The 18,766-nt window shown below is 40.6% G+C and overlaps 1 protein-coding gene across 2 annotated transcripts; it reads left to right on the forward strand.

Moving 5' to 3' along the window:
* Positions 1–859: 859 nt before the first annotated feature.
* Positions 860–18,150, forward strand: ankrd28b (ankyrin repeat domain 28b). Of its 2 annotated transcripts, none has more exons than XM_030393023.1 (28): positions 860–1,157; positions 5,536–5,619; positions 6,153–6,231; positions 7,195–7,265; positions 7,369–7,569; positions 8,928–9,015; positions 9,266–9,408; positions 9,617–9,829; positions 10,183–10,261; positions 10,371–10,485; positions 10,869–10,951; positions 11,111–11,174; positions 11,302–11,370; positions 11,470–11,610; positions 11,787–11,898; positions 12,001–12,027; positions 12,645–12,719; positions 12,810–13,011; positions 13,110–13,197; positions 13,283–13,400; positions 13,720–13,939; positions 14,249–14,336; positions 14,429–14,512; positions 14,626–14,771; positions 14,876–14,958; positions 15,107–15,189; positions 15,358–15,449; positions 16,534–18,150. In XM_030393023.1, exons 1-28 carry the CDS (start codon positions 1,131–1,133, stop codon positions 16,815–16,817), a joined length of 3,159 nt encoding a protein of 1,052 aa, XP_030248883.1. In that variant the 5' UTR covers positions 860–1,130; the 3' UTR covers positions 16,818–18,150. The 2 variants fall into 2 exon arrangements, with proteins under 2 accessions (XP_030248883.1, XP_030248882.1); XM_030393022.1 differs by lacking the exon at positions 860–1,157 and adding an exon at positions 5,193–5,368.
* The last annotated feature ends 616 nt before the right edge of the window (positions 18,151–18,766 follow it).

Below are 18,766 nucleotides of genomic sequence, written 5' to 3' on the forward strand. Positions count from 1 at the left end.
TCCTTCTTTAACCCCCCATAATTTAGGGGAAAAGAATAATTAAACTGGTGTTTCTAACAGTTTTGACACTTAGAGCTGCTGCTATAATAAAGATATGAGATCTAAAGACAAGGAGGCAAGGGCAGAAGGGAGGGCCTGGTGATGTGTACTGTACATGTACATTGTATAACCTACTGTATGGGCTACTGACATACTGTGTATGACCTACAATAAAGTTTATAATTATCAAGTATCACTGAAGTGTTCTGTATACAGTTGTTGTTGTTGAAGAAGAAGAAGATTCCTCTTTTTTCACTAACTTAAATTAGTGGCTGAGGGTCAACAGGTGTCAAAGTTTGTGGCCTGTATCTTTAACATTATTACATTTAAGAATATTATTTCTTCAGCTGGCAATATCTGCGCAACAAAAACTGACTTAATGGCTTCCACAGTTAACTATTTTGCATGGGTTACATTTTTATTCTAGCGTGGTATAGCTACGTTTATGGAGAAGAGTGAGTTCCTGACCGTCTGTCCGGAAAGAAATCTTCCTCCTAAGAGAATACTGAAATAGAAATACTGATTTACCCCTAGTGGCTCTACAGAGCTGCTCTCAGCCTCTGGTAGCATGGTTCTGGCTTTTTGTGTAACTTCAGGGTGAGTCACGGCATGTAAATATAAAAATAATCTGCTGCTAACGGAGAGACGACTAAAAAGAGCTTCATATATATTAAAGAGACAGCAGTATGGATGTTGTACAATGTTAATTAAATGTATGCCAGCTAAAAGGTTAAAATCTTTGGTTATGAGATATCTCAACATCGATGCAATATTCAGCACGGTGCGTCTGTCATAGAGCGCTGTTAGCAACAACCAATCATAAACCCCCTTACTAGGACGTGCAGAGCGTCGGACCAATGGAGTCGCGTGTTGCTGGGAGGCGAATTATGGTGGCGGCAATGTTATGGAGTTTCCGCTACTCCTCTGCTTCCATGCCATCAGGTTAGGAAGCTAGCAAGAGAGCTAAGCTAGCGTCACGCAAAGGCCTCCAGCAGACCAGCGGGAGAGCTACCAAGATCAAACATTGCTAATCGGAAGGAGACAAATATCCCTTTATGAATCTGCATGAGAACAATTAAAATCCCAGAAATATGGTGGTTCTCAAAATTCGAGACCAGGTAAGCGGTCATTGTGCCAAAAGCGGACCTGATTTTGAGCTACTGTTGTCTGGCTAATGTGAGCTAGCTACCCCGATTTCAACATTCGCCAGCGGAATGTAATTCGAGTTTCTCCAGCAATTCTCCGAAACGGAAGCATCTCCTTAATGTTTAAACAGACCGTTTCAAAGCTAGGTGTTGAATCGTTTGTTAACATGTACAGGTTGGCTTCAGTACTGTTTGGTAAATCTCATTTAGAGTCATGTTTCTGGCTATAATAAGAGCCTCACATTTACATTGAGACACATGCTGAAGCGGTTGTTGAGTTGTAGCCAGCTAATGATACTGTGTTTATCCCCAGCAGTTAGCCAGACCCTGCAAGAAATGCTGCTAGCTGCTCACTTGGGAAACGACTAGTTAGCATGTTGTGACTTAACAATACACTTTAGGGCTTTAGCTGTCGCTTCCAAGTGTTTCTATGATTCAGTGATGGCCATAAAATCCCTTTAATGTAGTGTGGGGGGGATTATCATTACAATCAAAACGATCTGTTGATTGTGACGTTACTGTGACAACTGGATGTTTGTGACATCTTTATGTTGTGCTTCCTCAGCTGGTGAGATTTTATGATAGCTATGTAGTTGAATAACATGTCAACAAATACATAATGTGATGTAGTTCACCAAATTAGTTGTTTAATCATGTCTGAACACCACTGCTTTGTGGTTAAAGTTGGGGTCTGTCAGAGGCTTTGTGCCCTCTTCAGCTTCTTGATTTTCTTCTTGTTTATTATATGAAGTCCGTTTATACCAGTGTTAGTTATTTCCTTGATCACAATCGTCAAATGTGGCCCTTGTGGGTCACCTTTTCTATTACCTATTTAGTGAGTAGATGTTAACCAGAATGCGTTTATTTGTAGCCTTTTTTATAGTATAAATCCAGTATTTAACTGCTGTGTAATGGTTATGATAAATGCATGAAGTGATTTGACACTATCAGACGTTTGTCCTCTAACTATATTAAACACTTGCCACCTACTTGTGGAAACCAGAATAGCGTTCCCTTATCATTCAAGCAGTGTGTGTTTTGGACAACATGCCTGCTATTCTTGTAACATATGAACGTGCAAGTGTGTTTTATTGTGCGTGTGCTTGAATGATCGTGTACCTGGGCTCATGTGAGCCGGCGGAGTTGCCAAAGAGCTGTCTCCATGGTGATGGTATTAACTAGGCTGGCTCGTGTGAGGAGGGGAGGTGCACACAGTCAAGCAGCCAGAGAAGCATAGAAAATCTCCTGCACCAGTCGTGCAGGACTGGGGAACTGAAAACAACAAAATGCAGATTTGTCCTTCCTTTTCACAGAAATGGCCAAAATGAAACAGTATCGCACAAGTGTCTGTTTGTTAGCCTGCATTTATCCCCAGTAAGTCTAAAGCATGGTTGTGCCCTGCAGATTTTCATGGACATTATAGTAACTGAATGAGAGGATTGTGTAATGTTTTATAAAAGCAGCTGTGCGCGTCTTTGTCCCCTTGATGGCAATGGTAGAGTTTGTTTTGCTTATTATAAAAGCTTTTTGAGCATCAATACGACTGCAAAAATCTGTCATGTGGCTCAAATGTGTACAAAAGCATAGCTTATCTTATCTGTTGGTTTCCATGTACACCAATGGGAATGTCACCATGTGTACCTTGAATTATCCATAGTTAAATTGTTAAAATAGATTTGTATTTTATCAACCACAGTAGTGCTTACAGTTTTGGATTTGCATACAGGACATCTAGTACTAATTATTTTTGGCAGATGAGGGCGAAAGCTCTTCTTCTACTTCTTCTTCTTCCCCCTTTTCTTCCTACATGAAGACTTACACAAATGCTAATTAGCTAGCAGGGCAGTCTGTTGGGTTAAATGAGGGATGAAGCCTTAATGAACAAATGCACTCTGCATGCTTCATTATTTTTACCATATGCATGTTCATATGCAAGGCAGATAAATGCAATAAAAGGTCATACTAGCAGGTGATTTTAAAACATGCTGACTCTTTTGTAACAGGATCTTTTTCCCTCTTCATCTCAATGTTTTATTTTGGATACATGGGAGCCATTGCCCATTTAAAGGTCATCATTGATCACATGTAATGGAGGTGCTTGATCATTGGTTGGACACACAACATTTAAATTTTGCCCACATTTCACAGTTATTACTTGTGAAAGTATTATCTTTTGCCCCTGCTTCTTCGTCTTACATTTTGTGTTGGATACATGGGTGCACATTGTCGATTATTCATTTATTTTCTGACACAGCCTGACACAAAAAAAAAAACCCTGATACCAGTAATTCGGAAAAAAAAAAACTTTTTATCGATAAAAATCCAGGCTGATTATTGGTTTATCCGTAGAGCTTGAGAGTAGCCCCTCTGACACACAAGATTAAAGAATCACCTTTACCTCAGTTATAACTTTTGGGAAAGCATTTTTTAACTGTGGTCTTTGCAGCTTTAAGCCTACATTAATTTGTTTGTTTTAAACATGCCTGAAGTCAGGGAAGAGTTAAGTTTTTGTGGAAGCCAGGAATGTTCCATCTGGGTCTTTCATGGGTAACCAGTTGCAGCCTCTGGAAGGGATCCCCTGCCCTCACTGTTCTCCCCATCCATGCCAGCCTCCTCCCACAGGCAGTGGAAAACTGCCTGATCAAAGACTCTCTGCTGGTGTCATGGTGGATCAGATAGGGGAGTGCAGCACTGTTATAGCTGGCCGACGTGACATGTAAAGCACATTTAACTATACAGTTTCTGCTCGGTGGATTTATTCCAGCATTGTTTCCACTTCAATTTGATAAGTTCATAGAGATGCCACACCGGTGGTTAATGACAAAGCAAATCAAAAACATTTGAGTAGAGTTAAACTGCCTGCTTGCTGTTTTCTGTCAGACCAGGCTGTCCACCATGAACAAGAACGTGGTTACGCTACATTGACCCCTTTGTAATTCAAACCTGCCATTTATGGTGTGGCAAAATCATGTTTAACCAACAAGTGAGTGATTTATACTAAGTGGTGGTCAGTAGCAGGAATGTTTGCATTAATTCCAGCTGCAGCCGGATAATAAAGTTATCACTTAAGGTTGTCATGGTGCTGAAGATGTGGGCAGGTACAGGGACTCGATATTTGAGATGGTCTGTCAAGTTTTTTTAGTCCACTGTGGTGGAACATGTAGTTCTCAGTTCCAGCACGCTGTTCAGAGACATTGCAAGTGTTCAGAGCCTCTCTTACAGGAAGTGTTGGCAAAATTTCTGCTACAATGTTGCAACCAATAACTTCAGCTACCCGCACCAGAGTAAACATTGTATTGAATATTTAATATGGTTTCAGTTGCATATTTTAAAAACACTGTTGGCCTTGGCAGTCTTGGATTTTTTTTTGTTTTTTTTTTGTGCAAAATGGAAATAAGAAAAATGTCATCAAAATATCATGTCATATGCAGTATATTGCTTGTATGGCAGCACAGCCAAATTTCACACTTCACAGAAATACTTTCCCTGTGTACACACCCCTAAGGAAGGCGTGGCCAGCTTAACTGCTTTTTTAAGAAGCTCAGACAGGAATGTCAGGATCCATAAGAGTCAGACATCAATAAGAACTTAGACAGTTTTCACCTTTAACTTGGCTTTACTCTGGAAACTTTGTTCGATTCTTAACATTCTTGCAACCTGTCAAGTTGGATATGGGAATCTATACCAGCTGTGGATGTTTTCCTTTTATTCTGCCTCTGTTGAAGACAGTCACAGGAAGTTGGTCATGCTAAATTTTTAAGATCTCTCTGGAGAAGAAAGTTATGATGGACAGCACATCAGTCATTTGGAATTGGAACACAACTCAGGACATGTATTCATTCAGAGATTGTGGTACATCGCGCTGTGCCATGGGATAGTCATGGCTTTTCTTGCCAGCAGACTGCAAACACAGAGCTAAGCTTAGCACGTGGCATGTCAAACCTGACAGTCTGCCTCCATCATTCATCTGATTTTGGAGTCATCATTTTGTTAAATATACATTTTAATGTCTGTACTGACAACTTTGCTTCAGTCTGTCCCTTTAAACGACTAAACACAAATATTTAGGGACTTTTTAGCAGCATGAATATGATTGTGTAACCTCTGTGCAAATGAGTCGCGTGTGTATAGTGGTGCTTGAGGACGAGGATCATGAAGTTTCTGTAAAGTCTAAGGTCTCAAAGGTCTGCATGATTATTGTTTTTTCAAATTTGGCTTATATTGTTGGCTCTTTCAAGTCCAACAAACAAAGTTTTCAGTTGTACGCCACGAAAGTCTGAGATAGTGTCACATGTTATCCAGAAAAGCCATGAAATTCAGTTGTTTTTAACACAGCCTCTCTCTTTTACAGCCTGCTTTGCTGAAAGCTATCTTCAATGTGGACCCAGATGAAGTACGCTCGCTCATATTCAAAAAAGAGGATGTAAACGCGCAGGTAATCCCAACAGACTCTCACTAACCTCTGCATCTGTTTCCTCATATTCTTACTATATTTTAAAAAACACCCCAGCAACATTGAATTTAAAACCCCTGATGTAAGATTGTCCTTGAAAGGCCTCATATAACTCTGTTAAGAGTTGCTGAGCACAAAAAGCACATCGTTTTGTTTTAACAGTTCCCACGACATGATCTGGCTCTGCTTATTTTATTGCATTCCTCAACGTTACTGCTGTGGTGGGGGTGTTTGTTGCAAAATACGGCTAGTTTGTACTTGCTTGTCTTTCACTGGAAGGCTCTCCAAGTTACTGGATTTGCATAAAAACGCATAGTGATATGTATAGTGATTTATGTGGTGTGGATATTTCTCCTTTCTGGCAATGTAATGTTAGAATAGATAGATAATAAGGGAAGATAAAGGGACCATATTAACCTGAATCAAGAAAATAAGAAAATTATGAGTTATATCTAAATGCAAACTGTTGTGTTTCTTCTAAATCTTACCAATGTTTTTCTGTTGACTTATTGCAGGACAATGAGAAGCGAACTCCACTGCATGCTGCTTCCTATCTTGGAGATGCAGAAATTATAGAGTTGCTGATTCTTTCAGGTATGGTTTTCAAAAGGGGACTGAAAGTCAAATATTTCAGGAAACTGGTTTAATGCTATATATAAATAATGAGTGTTTCTCAAGCATCCGGAGAGATTATCTAGGAAATGTGTCATCTATTAATCGGTTCATCGCATGAAAGAGCAGAAATTGTGTAACTGGTGTTGCAATTTGAGCATGTTTAAATTTTAATATTGTTAATATATTACATATTCATTTTACAAGTTTCGGAAGATGGAACTCCAAGTTCTTCTTGGCTCTTTGTGGCCTCTTCATCACTCTTAGCCTTTGAAAATCACCTTAAAAGACATCATTTTTCCTCACAATGGAGTTCCTGACATACTAGTTTCTCTGGTTTCTTATTATTGAAGGGAGTGGTAAATATCACCAACATTATCCTGTCTGAGAGCATAATGACATATTTCCAGGGCTGTCCGGAATACCTTTTTTTTTGGGCTTCGTCAACTGTCCCTGCACAGAGTCTCTCAAAAGTCAGCAAGCATGGAAGGTTCAGCTCACACTCGTCACAGCTCCTTGCTCATGGGACTGCATTTGAGTATGCGGAGCAGTATTGCTTTTCTATTTGCATGGATTTTTAGACTATTTAAATGCTGTAGACAAGCTCTGTTTCTCGCTCTCTTTATCAGTCCTTGTTTTTTCGGTGAAGCTGTATTACCATGGCAGTGGTAGAAGTTTCAAAGCATTTGAGTCAGCCCTACATATTTCAAATGGGACACTCAGATATTATTATGCCTGTATGGCCAGATGGTGCATCCACAGTCAATAATTTAAAATACCTCTATATGCACCACATGCACCCTATGTAGTCTGCTCTGTTCTTGTGCTTATGCAGATGGAGATGTTACAAAACTGGACTTGTATTTTTTGTGGAAACATTGCATGTGATGTCACATAACTGTATGACCATATACAACCTGACAGCCAGTGTCCTCTGACTTGTAGGTGCCAGAGTAAATGCCAAAGATAACAAGTGGCTCACTCCTCTGCACCGGGCTGTGGCCTCCTGCAGTGAGGTATGTGAATATTGCTCTGATTCCGGATAACACACTGATGAGCACTGTTTTAAGAAATCTAAACGCTTTGCAACTTAAACGTACATGTGATGACTTCTTGCAGGATGCTGTCCAGGTGTTGCTCAAACACTCTGCAGATGTAAACGCCCGAGACAAGAACTGGCAGACGCCGCTTCATATAGCTGCAGCAAACAAGGCAGTTCGCTGCGCTGAAGCCCTTGTCCCACTGCTCAGCAATGTGAATGTGTCAGACAGAGCGGGCCGGACTGCGCTGCACCATGCAGCCTTCAGCGGGCATCTGGAGGTAATATCAAGCCTAAAGTGTTGTTTGGTTCAGCTTTCAGCCACTGACGGAAGTGCTTTTAATGTCGTTAGTATTGATTTAGTTTGGCCTTAATGGATAGAAATGGCAGTACTTTTGAATATCAATTACTATTAGAAACAAAACATGTTCTAACTGTAAAGGTCAGTGTTGACCATGTTGCTGTACAGTCTGTCCTGTCCTTTTAAAGGGGTGTAGCCACTTCAGCACCGCTTATATTGATGGGTTAAGTGTTATTCTCCTCTCTAGAGAGCCATGTATGCAAAGTGCTTTTTAGCAAACCATCACACCCGGCTTGATGTAGCATTTTATATGATGTAGGTTATACCAACCTGGCTGTTAATGAATGCTCCTGATCTTCTCCTCTTGCTGAAAGGAAGTGTTTCTGCTTGCCTCTTAGATGTGTTAACACAATGGGCATTGTAATATGTAGCATTGCAATACAAAACTACTGAACAATGGCTGTGTTTTTGCCCATTTTAAGAAGTGAAACAATCAGCATTCCCTTATAGCTTCGCTGGCTACATACTGCTAGCAGCAGGTAGGCCAGCAATAACCACAACCACATCATGTTTTATTATATATGTGGCTTCATAAATACAATGCATGAGTTTGAGAAAAATGTTGTCATGTGTTCCTCTTTCGTTTAGCATTGGTTGTTTCTCCTTCAAATCTTTGTTAAAAAACAAACAAACATTTGTTCTTTTATTTAGACAAATATAGAAGCTTCTGTTGTATTGGTGTTTTGAGAAGGTGATAATTATCAGAATTCTGATCTGGAAGTCATTGTACAAATCTATACCCTGGGACAAACTCTTAAGCTGGAGTAGCTGCGGCTCATAAAACAATAAAACTGCTGTCCGATTTAACAGTCAGTCATGAACAGCTTCTTTACAAAATAATTCGTACTTTTTTCCCCACATGGATAAGGACTGACACATTTCTGTCAGGCAGTCAGAAACTATGGACACGTTTAAGGACACTCACTACTTGTCTAGTCACGTGCTTGCATGCAAATTATTCAATGCCAGTCATAAACTCTCATACAAATGAGTTATCTTAAAGGTGGACATGTCTAGATGTCTAATGAAATGTTGATGCAAATCAAGTGCGTAAAAGCTGTTCAGACATCCAGGGTGATGGGTGTATAAGGGCTTTAATGTGTAGTAGGTACACTGTGTCCTGTTGATGTACCTGTATTGAGTGTATGCAAAATATCCAAAATTATTTCAACCCACATTTGCTCTGCAATTTACAAAAGGCTTTGTAGCCTTTCGGAGGCTCATCTAATTAATGAGATTAAATTGATTAGATTTTTTTTTCTCTAATTCTGCTGCTAGATGGTGAGGCTCCTGCTCTCCAGAGGAGCAAACATCAATGCCTTTGACAAGAGGGACCGGCGTGCAATCCACTGGGCAGCTTACATGGGTAATAAAACAACCGCAGGGATTTTCACATCATATTATTCCTTTTCTAAGCAGCTTTAGGAGTTCCTCTCATTTTGTGAACAGTGAAAATCTCCAGGATGTAGTTAAAAAAAAATGTATTTTTTAAACGCATCAAAATGTTAAAAAGATTTTAAATGTTAAAATGAAAACTCAATGTTCTGATTCGAATGAAATGGTTGATATGTTGTAAGCATATCCTTCTAATCAAATCATTCTGTGTTTGTCTTCAGGACACATAGAAGTGGTGAAGCTGCTGGCATCTCATGGCGCCGAGGTGGCCTGCAAAGATAAGAAATCTTACACCCCCCTACATGCAGCAGCCTCCAGTGGAATGATCAGCGTTGTCAAATACCTCTTGGACTTGGGGGTGGATGTAAGTTCCACCCACAAGCTTATTGTCCTCAGACTGCAGACACAGTTAGACCTTATGGAGAGAATAGAACTATTATAACACATTGTGTCCCGATGCACTTCATATGTTTTAGATAATGACTCAACAGCTTTTTTATGTTATGTGTAAAAAGACTGTTAAGTTTGTCTTGGTGGTGTCCTAACTACTTCGTGTTTATCTCGGCGTCTAGATCAATGAGCCCAATGCGTATGGCAACACACCCCTCCATGTGGCCTGCTACAACGGGCAGGACGTCGTGGTGAACGAACTCATTGAGTGTGGAGCTAACGTTAACCAGGTGAACGAGAAGGGCTTTGCACCTCTCCATTTTACCGCTGCATCGCGCCATGGAGCGCTCTGTCTAGAGCTACTTGTTTGCAACGGGGCTGACGTTAACATCAAGGTGAGTTAAAAAACAGAATATTTCTTTTCACAGCTTTAAACTGATAACTTGGAAAAAAGATGACTCATTTTGATCTGGGATCTGAAGATGTTACTTAATAACTGGCACTCCCTTCCCAGATACAGTTATATCATGAACAGAAAATAATCACACCATTACTGTTAACTGTCTACACAAAAACTGAATATTTGTGTTGGTGCAGTCACACCTTGTTGCTTGTGTGTGAATGCGAAGCCTTTATCTGTGTATTAATGTAATGTCCCTTCTTTTCTATGGATGATAGATGTCAAAAATGCAATTTTATAACTTCTCTTACTATGTTGTGACACCACAATGTTTTTCTTTCACTCCAGAGTAAAGATGGTAAGACTCCCCTCCACATGACAGCCATCCACGGGAGATTTTCTAGATCTCAAGCAATCATTGAGAATGGTGGGTACCTTGAAAAATTCAGCCTTGCTGACTTTATTTCTCATTCTGGACTGTAAAAGTGCTTCTCAGTGTAACAACAACTAAGTACCTAATTTGTTTTTTTCCAAAGGTGCTGAGATTGACTGTGAAGACAAGAATGGAAATACACCACTGCACATCGCAGCTCGATATGGACACGAGCTTCTCATCAACACCCTCATCACCAACAGAGCTGACACAGCTAAGTGAGTGAGCCTGCCTGTCCTTTTTCAGCACATCATGAGGAGCTGCATGTTTTTAAGGCTTTCCAAAGTGGACATACAATTGGGTTTTCTTCTGGTCCTTAAAAAGTCTAAAATCCAATAAACTGTGTTTACATCAGGAGCATCACTTTAAAATTAAATTAAGTCACTTCAAGTAATTCTGGCCCAATCCCTTCCTTCATATCCTTTGTATTTTATTGCCTGTATGGATACTTTGCTTACATTTCATTCATAATGATCTTAAAACATCTTTTTTTGTGCAGTTATATACATGATACTTTTAATTTTGTATGAAAATTGTGCTATCATGCCCTAGTTAAGCACCAGTGACACTGAATAAATCAACATGGTTGTGTCTTTTTCAGACGAGGGGTTCATGGTATGTTCCCGCTGCATTTGGCTGCTCTCAGTGGATTCTCTGACTGCTGCCGAAAGCTCCTGTCTTCAGGTGAGCAGGCACTAACTCAACCAGTCACTGTACAGGATGATACAAGTCTTGTATTTTAGTGGTTGAGATATAGGTAATATACAGTATATACAACATCTGTGGTGAAGACCTCATGTACAGTTTGCAGGATGTTGTTAATATTATTTTACTCTGTTGCAGGATTTGATATTGATACTCCTGATGACTTTGGAAGGACCTGTTTACATGCCGCAGCTGCCGGAGGGTGAGTAGAGGACAACTAAATAATATGTTTAATATGAACTGTAAGTGTTGAGATGCAGACCTATAACACAAAAAATGGCATTAGATTTATCAGTTCATCATCTTCTAAATCTCCCTAAACCCCACAGAAACTTAGAATGTCTCAATCTTCTCCTCAACACGGGGGCAGACTTTAATAGGAAGGACAGCTTTGGCAGGTTTGTAGCATTTAATTATGGATTTGGATATAGACTTTGTTCTCTCCTTGTTTCTTGGTCTAATGTGGACAGGGAACTGAGCTCTGTTTGCTTTTCCAGGACCCCTCTGCACTATGCTGCTGCCAACTGTAACTACCAGTGCCTGTTTGCTCTGGTGGGCTCTGGGGCCAGTGTCAACGACCTAGACGAACGGGGCTGCACTCCTCTCCACTACGCCGCTGCCTCTGACACAGATGGAAAGTCAGTAATACTTTGAATATTCAGTTGCTTTCAGGATGTTCTCGTGGCTGTGTGGGAGGCAGCTTGTGTTTGAATGGTTTCATGGATAAAAGCTCAGTTATTAGTTATGCTGAGTAATTCAAGACTGAAGAGATGGTGTTGTATCCTTGACTACAGTCTCTTTGTTGTGTCTGCAGGTGCCTGGAATATTTACTGCGAAATGATGCAAATCCAGGGATCCGGGACAATCAGGGCTACAATGCTGTGCACTACGCCTCGGCATACGGACATCGCCTCTGTCTGGAGCTGGTGAGAACCAACGACACATAACAATTTGCATCTTCCCTTTTTTTGTATTACTGTATGTCATGATGTTTAATGCATTGCTGGTTCTCCCACTCTCTATTACAGATTGCAAGTGAAACACCTCTAGATGTGGTGAGTTGAGTTTAACTTTTTTTTTGTTTCTGTTTGTAGTTTTGAAATGTAGGTAGAGTTGGCCACAAACAAACAGTGAAGGGCACACACATCGAAAAAAAATGTACAGGTGCTGGAGCAAAAAACAAAGTGTAACTGATTTTCAATCAAAGCTTGTTGCTGTGACTTAGGGTTTTGTGGTGGTGTAGAATGACACAACTGGGAGAGTGACATTGTTTGGTTTGTGAACTCTATCTGGAGAGTGCCCAGTTTCTGGCTGCCAGTTTGCATATTTTTTTCTGCGCTGCTGCAGTTTCCAGGCAGCATGTTGTTTGAGGTACCAAACAACATCATAGAAACTTTAAGCAATTATGAAAACTTCTGAAGGTTCTTTTTGTTGTTTGTGTAGGTATATTGCAGTATCTTTTTCACTGTGACACCTGCTCTTATAATAAAACATGAAAACCTTCCAATTTAAGTATTACAGTAGAAGGCACACATTAATCATTCAGGTGGTTGTGATCTGCATGATTGAGACGCAATCTGTGCAGATCTTCTGCCTGACTTTTGCCTTCAGAGTATGCCACAATGCCATCTACATCTAGGTACGTTCTAACCTGTCTACCTGTTTTATTCAGTTAATGGAAACCTCAGGGACAGACATCCTGAATGACTCCGATGTCCGAGCCCCTGTGAGCCCTCTGCACCTTGCTGTGAGTAATGTGTATCATGCTTAATCTATTATCCTTATCATGTCTCCAATTCGCAGCCTAATTATGTTAATTATTATGAAATTTTTTCAGGCATACCATGGTCACCACCATGCCATGGAGGTTCTGGTACAGTCTCTGCTGGATCTGGATGTAAGAAACAGCCAAGGGCGCACACCCCTGGACTTGGCTGCCTTTAAGGGCCATGTAGAGTGTGTGGATGTCCTAATCAACCAGGGAGCCTCCATCCTGGTCAAAGACTTCACGTTGAAGCGAACCCCCATCCATGCTGCAGGTATGGACCTTTGCTGGATTTTATTCAATGGTCTGAGGATTGTTTTTTGAACTTGTTATTCCGAGTACGCTGATTCCATATGTCTTCTGTCCCTGCAGCTACTAATGGTCATTCAGAATGTTTGCGTTTGCTGATTGGAAATGCTGATCTTCAAAGTGCAGTCGACATTCAAGATGGGAATGGACAGTAAGTACAATTTGTTTGTGGTTGTGTCTTTTCTCCACACTCGTGTTTTTAAGTACTTGCTGACATTGTATGTGTTATCTCTTAGAACCCCCCTGATGCTGTCGGTCTTGAGTGGACACACAGATTGTGTGTATTCTCTGCTAAATAAGGGAGCCAGTGTAGAAGCCAAAGATAAGTGGGGCAGGACGGCCCTACATAGAGGAGTAAGGAGGTTTTCTTTTTGTATTTGTTTTTAGATTTTGTGTGGTATTTCCTACAAAAATAAATGTTTAATGTTTCCACTCCACCATTAACATTTTTCACTGTCATTGTTTGTATGTTGGAGGTCTTGCCGAGCATGTCATAAATACACAAATATGCGTTTTTCTGCCCCATAGCAACTTCTCACCTCATTTGTAACTCTGTATTGTAGCCCCTCCTAAACACTGGTCATCTGCCATTAAATCATTTGAAATGCATCACCATTCAAAACACAGCCAGTCAACAGTAATGACACTAACCTCTACTGTTTCCTTGCCACAGGCGGTGACAGGCCACGAGGAATGTGTGGAGGCCTTGCTTCAGCACAGCGCCAACTTCCTGGTGCGAGACTGTAAAGGGCGCACACCAGTCCACCTGGCGGCAGCATGTGGACACATTGGGGTACTGGGAGGCCTGCTGCATGCTGCCCAATCAGTGGAAACACTCCCTGTCTTAACAGACAACCAAGGCTACACCCCACTGCACTGGGCCTGCTACAATGGTACAGAGATGAGGGCTAAAGACCTCTTACAAAAAAAGATAAACATAGTAATGAAGATGTACATCTGATTGCAGTAATGTATGCACTTAGATACAGGCAAGCCGCTAAGAAAGGAAAAAGGAGCACTTAAAATGGGCATGGACAACTTCATTTTGAATGCTGGTTCTTTATGCACTTCTTTCATGCCATTTCCTTTCGCACCAGGAGCAACATTTTGACACATGTTGATGAGGACCAATGGTTGTAGAAAGCCATCATTGTGAGCAACTCGAGATGAAGGCTTATGTGGTCAATGCTTTCTCTCCGCAGGTCACGATACGTGTGTGGAGGTTTTGCTGGAACAAGAGGTTTTTCACAAGGCCGAAGGCAATTCTTTCAGCCCCCTCCACTGTGCTGTGTAAGATCTCAAGCTGTCCAGTTTCGATCAATGCGAGTGGGGACAGAACTGCTAACAGAGGAAATAATTGTGTTCTTTTTCCTTTTAATTAGGATCCATGACAACGAAGGTGCTGCTGAGATGCTGATAGACACTCTTGGCCCTACCATTGTCAATGCCAAAGACCGTAAAAACCGGTAAACACAAGCCCAACAAAAATTGCAGCCTCATTCGGCCAACTTGTCCAAAGCGTTCACGTAACGACTGTTTGATTAAAAAAGTAAGCCTTGTTCTGGTGTTATTTTTGCAGGACCCCACTACATGCAGCAGCCTTCACCGACCATGTGGAGTGTCTCCAGCTGTTGCTGAGCCACAACTCTCAGGTCAACAGTGTTGATGCCGCAGGGAAAACCCCACTGATGATGGCTGCTGAAAATGGCCAGACCAACGCCGTTGGTAGGAACGCTTCACTAAATATATGACGTTGGAACGTAATAATGAGCATTGTTTTGATTTAAGTCTGTTTTTCTGCATTTCACCTTCTCATTCTCACTGTTCAGAACTGCTGGTGAGCAGTGCGAAAGCAGATCTCACTCTGCAGGATGCTGTGAAGAATACTGCTCTTCATCTCGCCTGCAGTAAGGTTGGTATTAACATATGGTGGCACTGTTCTTACACGCTACAGCAGCAAATGTACACTATGTTCATGCAAGTATTAGTTGAAATACTATATATATTATCTTTATTTACTGGTTGGTGGTTATTCACTGTGCTGTTGCTGTTCTCCACAGGGACATGAAACCAGTGCCTTGTTGATATTGGAGAAGATTACAGACAGAAACCTCATAAATGCCACTAACGCCGCCTTACAGACGTATGTATCACTTGTATTACATTAGCGTCTCTTGCTGCGTCTGAGCAATTGAATGGAGTGGAAGCGGCGGTGGGTTACTGTGGAGATTTGAATTATTAATGTAGAGCCACAATTTGTAAAATATTGACTCGCCTCTCGGCTCATCTTTGTTTTCATCTTTCTTTGAAGACCTCTACACGTGGCTGCAAGAAACGGTTTAACTGTGGTGGTGCAAGAGCTGCTTGCAAAGGGAGCCAGCGTACTTGCAGTCGATGAAAACGGTAAGTTCATTCCATTTTTCTTTTAACTATGGACCAACTGCTCTCAAGTATTTTGGGCTACATTACAAGTGCCACCTAAACAAGCATCCTAAAGGACAAAGTGGAATCAGAAATGATTGGCTACCTTAAGTAAGATATTCCCTTAGAAATGTCTTTTAGGCTGCTTTTATTTTCCAGTTTCATATAATTGCCCTCTTGAGAATTTTTAGCCGTTTGCATTGTTGCCAGATCTTGTGAGAGACACAAGCAACCAGACTTTTACATTTTAAGGAAAATTAATGAGGAAGTTAATACATGAATGAAAGACATTGAAAGTACAGAAGTAGCATATAATAAACTGATCAAGTATAGCAAGTCAAAATTATTGGGGAAACAACAATATATTACCTGTAACAGCTACAAAGTTGTATAACCCAATACAAGGGATTTCAAGACTATAATGACACTTATATCAAACATCACATTATCACCGGTGTAAACTTCATGTTAAAGAAGATCTGCATGATATGCATGATGAACAAGGCATTAGACAGGACAGACAGGAGACATGGGAGTAACCCAAAGAGGCAACTACCCTAGACAAATGAGCCCAAAAAGACAACCTGCTACCAGCAATATTTTATGAGCAACTTTACATAAAAATAAGTCCCTTATAATAGGCGGACTTGGCAGCCAGTGTTGTGGATGAAGTTTATTTAGGATTCCTGACAGGTAAAGAAGTAAAAACTGGATAGAATTTGATCTAGAATAACTAATTGTAACCCATTTTTCTTGCACGAATACCAGGAGATGAGGTTTTGACGCTTTTTTTTTTGTCTTTTGTGACATGAACTCAAGGACTGTTGGAAAAAAAATCTCGATTTCATTAGTCACCTTGGGCTTCAGGGATTTTTTAGAGGCCTTTATTACTATATTAGACATTTCGTGGACCACATGATTTTTCAGAAAATACTCAGATACACAGATTAATCACTAAATAATATTATTGATAGTTCTACAGGCACATTGCTTGTCCTGTTAATGTAATTACTGTTGAATCATTTAAGCTGTGTATGACTTTTATAAAAAATGTAACACCGTTCAGGTTACACACCCGCCTTGGCTTGCGCCCCCAACAAAGATGTGGCAGACTGCCTAGCCCTAATCCTGGCCACCATGATGCCTGTGTCCCCCTGCACCCCGGCACCTACCCTCCCATTCAGTGCCATTAACCACTACACCACCAGCCCCTCCAAGAGCGTCACGTTTGACAGCCTGCCGGTGTTGCGCGGCGAGCACAGCTCCTACTGCAGCTTCAACAACGTCAGCCATCACGACGGCTTCTACAAGGACGAGGAGCTCAATGACTCGGATTCTGAGACGTACTGAGGGACAGGAGGAGGCGATAAATGCATAAACACACACACTGTGTCTTAAAAATCACCCACCGCCAGCTTGGGAGGGCAGAAGAAGACGAAAGCCCCCACAGGAGCCTTAAGAGTCCCCCGCCCCCACTAGAGAGCAAAGAGAAGGGAGGAGGTGCAGCAGGCTGGCACACACTCATCCCGACCTCATCCAGCACCAGGTGTCCTTCAGCTGATACTGGACCTCAGTAACCGCTGCTTTACCAACACTGACTTCTCGAGTGCAACAAACTGCACTTGTTGGGCAGACAGCGACTTTTTGTGCAGCAATAACATGCTGAAGAGGGATGGTAGCACTTCACAGAGAGCTAAACTGACAGGGACCAAAAGACATGGATGCATTTTAACCCAATTTTAGCTGTGTAAATGAGATCAATACTTTTTGGGTTTATTGGTGAAGCAAGTGGGGCAAAGGAGCCAGTTTTCATTTGTGAAATTCCTTGATGAGTTTGAAAAGGTTGATAATCGCACACTACATTTGTCAGAATGCACTTGTCCTTCAAGTCTGTAGTCATACGGGGGGAAATCATTTATTTTTTGAGATCAGAAATTTTAATATACCCTTGTTCATGTCTTAAACGCTTTATCCTCTAGAAGAAAAAAAAATCTGATTTGCTGACCTGAGTAATTTAAAAAAAACATTTGATATGTTCACCAGGTTATTTTTAAGTTGATCTACCTTACCTTTGTATATTGACCTGTCCATTGCGGTTTAGTCTTTCAAGAATAAATTATTTGTGTACTTTCGGTTCCTATTTATGTGTTCATTTTGTGCCTTCATTTAGTTACTGAGAAGAGATGGGTTTGTAGAGGCAGCTGTGAAAGTACAGTGATGCGCACTAGGTAAGTAATTTCTAAGAAGCACTGATCCAGTATCGAGGTATCTGAGGCTGAGCTTTGTGACAAGAAACACTGTAAACCAATGAGAAGACGGCGTTTGATTTTCTTCTGTTTTAATGATATTTTTGCTCTTATAATAGTCAATGTTTGTTGACAGGTTTTTGCTTGCTTTAACTTCAAAAAAAAGAAACCACTCATTTCCGCCATGATTCAGAACTCCCTTTTTCTGTCTGTTAAAAAATCCTTTCGACTGGAAATATGTACAATACATTCGCTAGCTTCATTAGAACGGAAAAGATTATTTTTTTCTTTTCGTTTTTTTTTTTTCTTGAAGAGGGATGAAACTAGCATGTATATAGAAATTATGACTGTGAATTCAATGCTCCAATGAGTTCTTTCAGTACTGAGATTGCTGTATATTTTATGAGTAATAAAGAAATGAGTTATTTAATAATCAACGTGAGTCTTTATGGAGTATCGCCTTTTGGATCTGTTTGATACATGACATATGAAGCAGTTTTGATAGTCATTGATGTTTTGACATGTCACATGTTTTTCACTACCTATCACAAGTGACACACTGATCACCTATTTTTCAAAACGTAAATTATTTAAGGTAGGAGAAGATAATTGTTAAACTCACGTTATTGCACATAGCAGATGCTGACATTGCACAGTTTAGCTGATGTTTAATTCTTTAGTAAACAAACATAAATTAAGGATTTTTGAAAGATAATGTTGCAACAGAAGTAGATGGGAACTTGCAACATAAAAAAAGATCATAAAATCATTAAATGGCTCCATACAGCTGGCACGTCGTAATCCAAGTCCCCATATACTTCACTCTTTTAGGAAAATGATGCAACATTATTTTGCTGTGAAATTCAAGAAATGTTTTGCCGACTTCGTCCAACTGTCCATCTGCATGAGGCGAAGTAGCTAACAACTGAATTATCTGTTTGAGTGAACTTTGCCTTTAAGGTATAAACCGCACATAAAGATGACATTTAATTTAAGATGTAAAAAAAGTATTTAACTTCTTACACTTACACTAGGGTGTAATCGGCGTGTGCT

This window comes from Sparus aurata, chromosome 17, assembly GCF_900880675.1.
Source record: "Sparus aurata chromosome 17, fSpaAur1.1, whole genome shotgun sequence".
NCBI lineage: Eukaryota > Metazoa > Chordata > Actinopteri > Spariformes > Sparidae > Sparus > Sparus aurata.

Bases quoted from the DNA above. Each gene is read 5' to 3' on its own strand.
- ankrd28b (XM_030393022.1), top strand. From the start codon at position 5,297: ATGAGTCGCGTGTGTATAGTGGTGCTTGAGGACGAGGATCATGAAGTT. The intron at 11,371-11,469 runs GTTTGTAGCATT...TTGCTTTTCCAG, and splicing joins AGGAAGGACAGCTTTGGCAG to GACCCCTCTGCACTATGCTG. The intron at 14,959-15,106 runs GTTGGTATTAAC...TGTTCTCCACAG, and splicing joins TTCATCTCGCCTGCAGTAAG to GGACATGAAACCAGTGCCTT.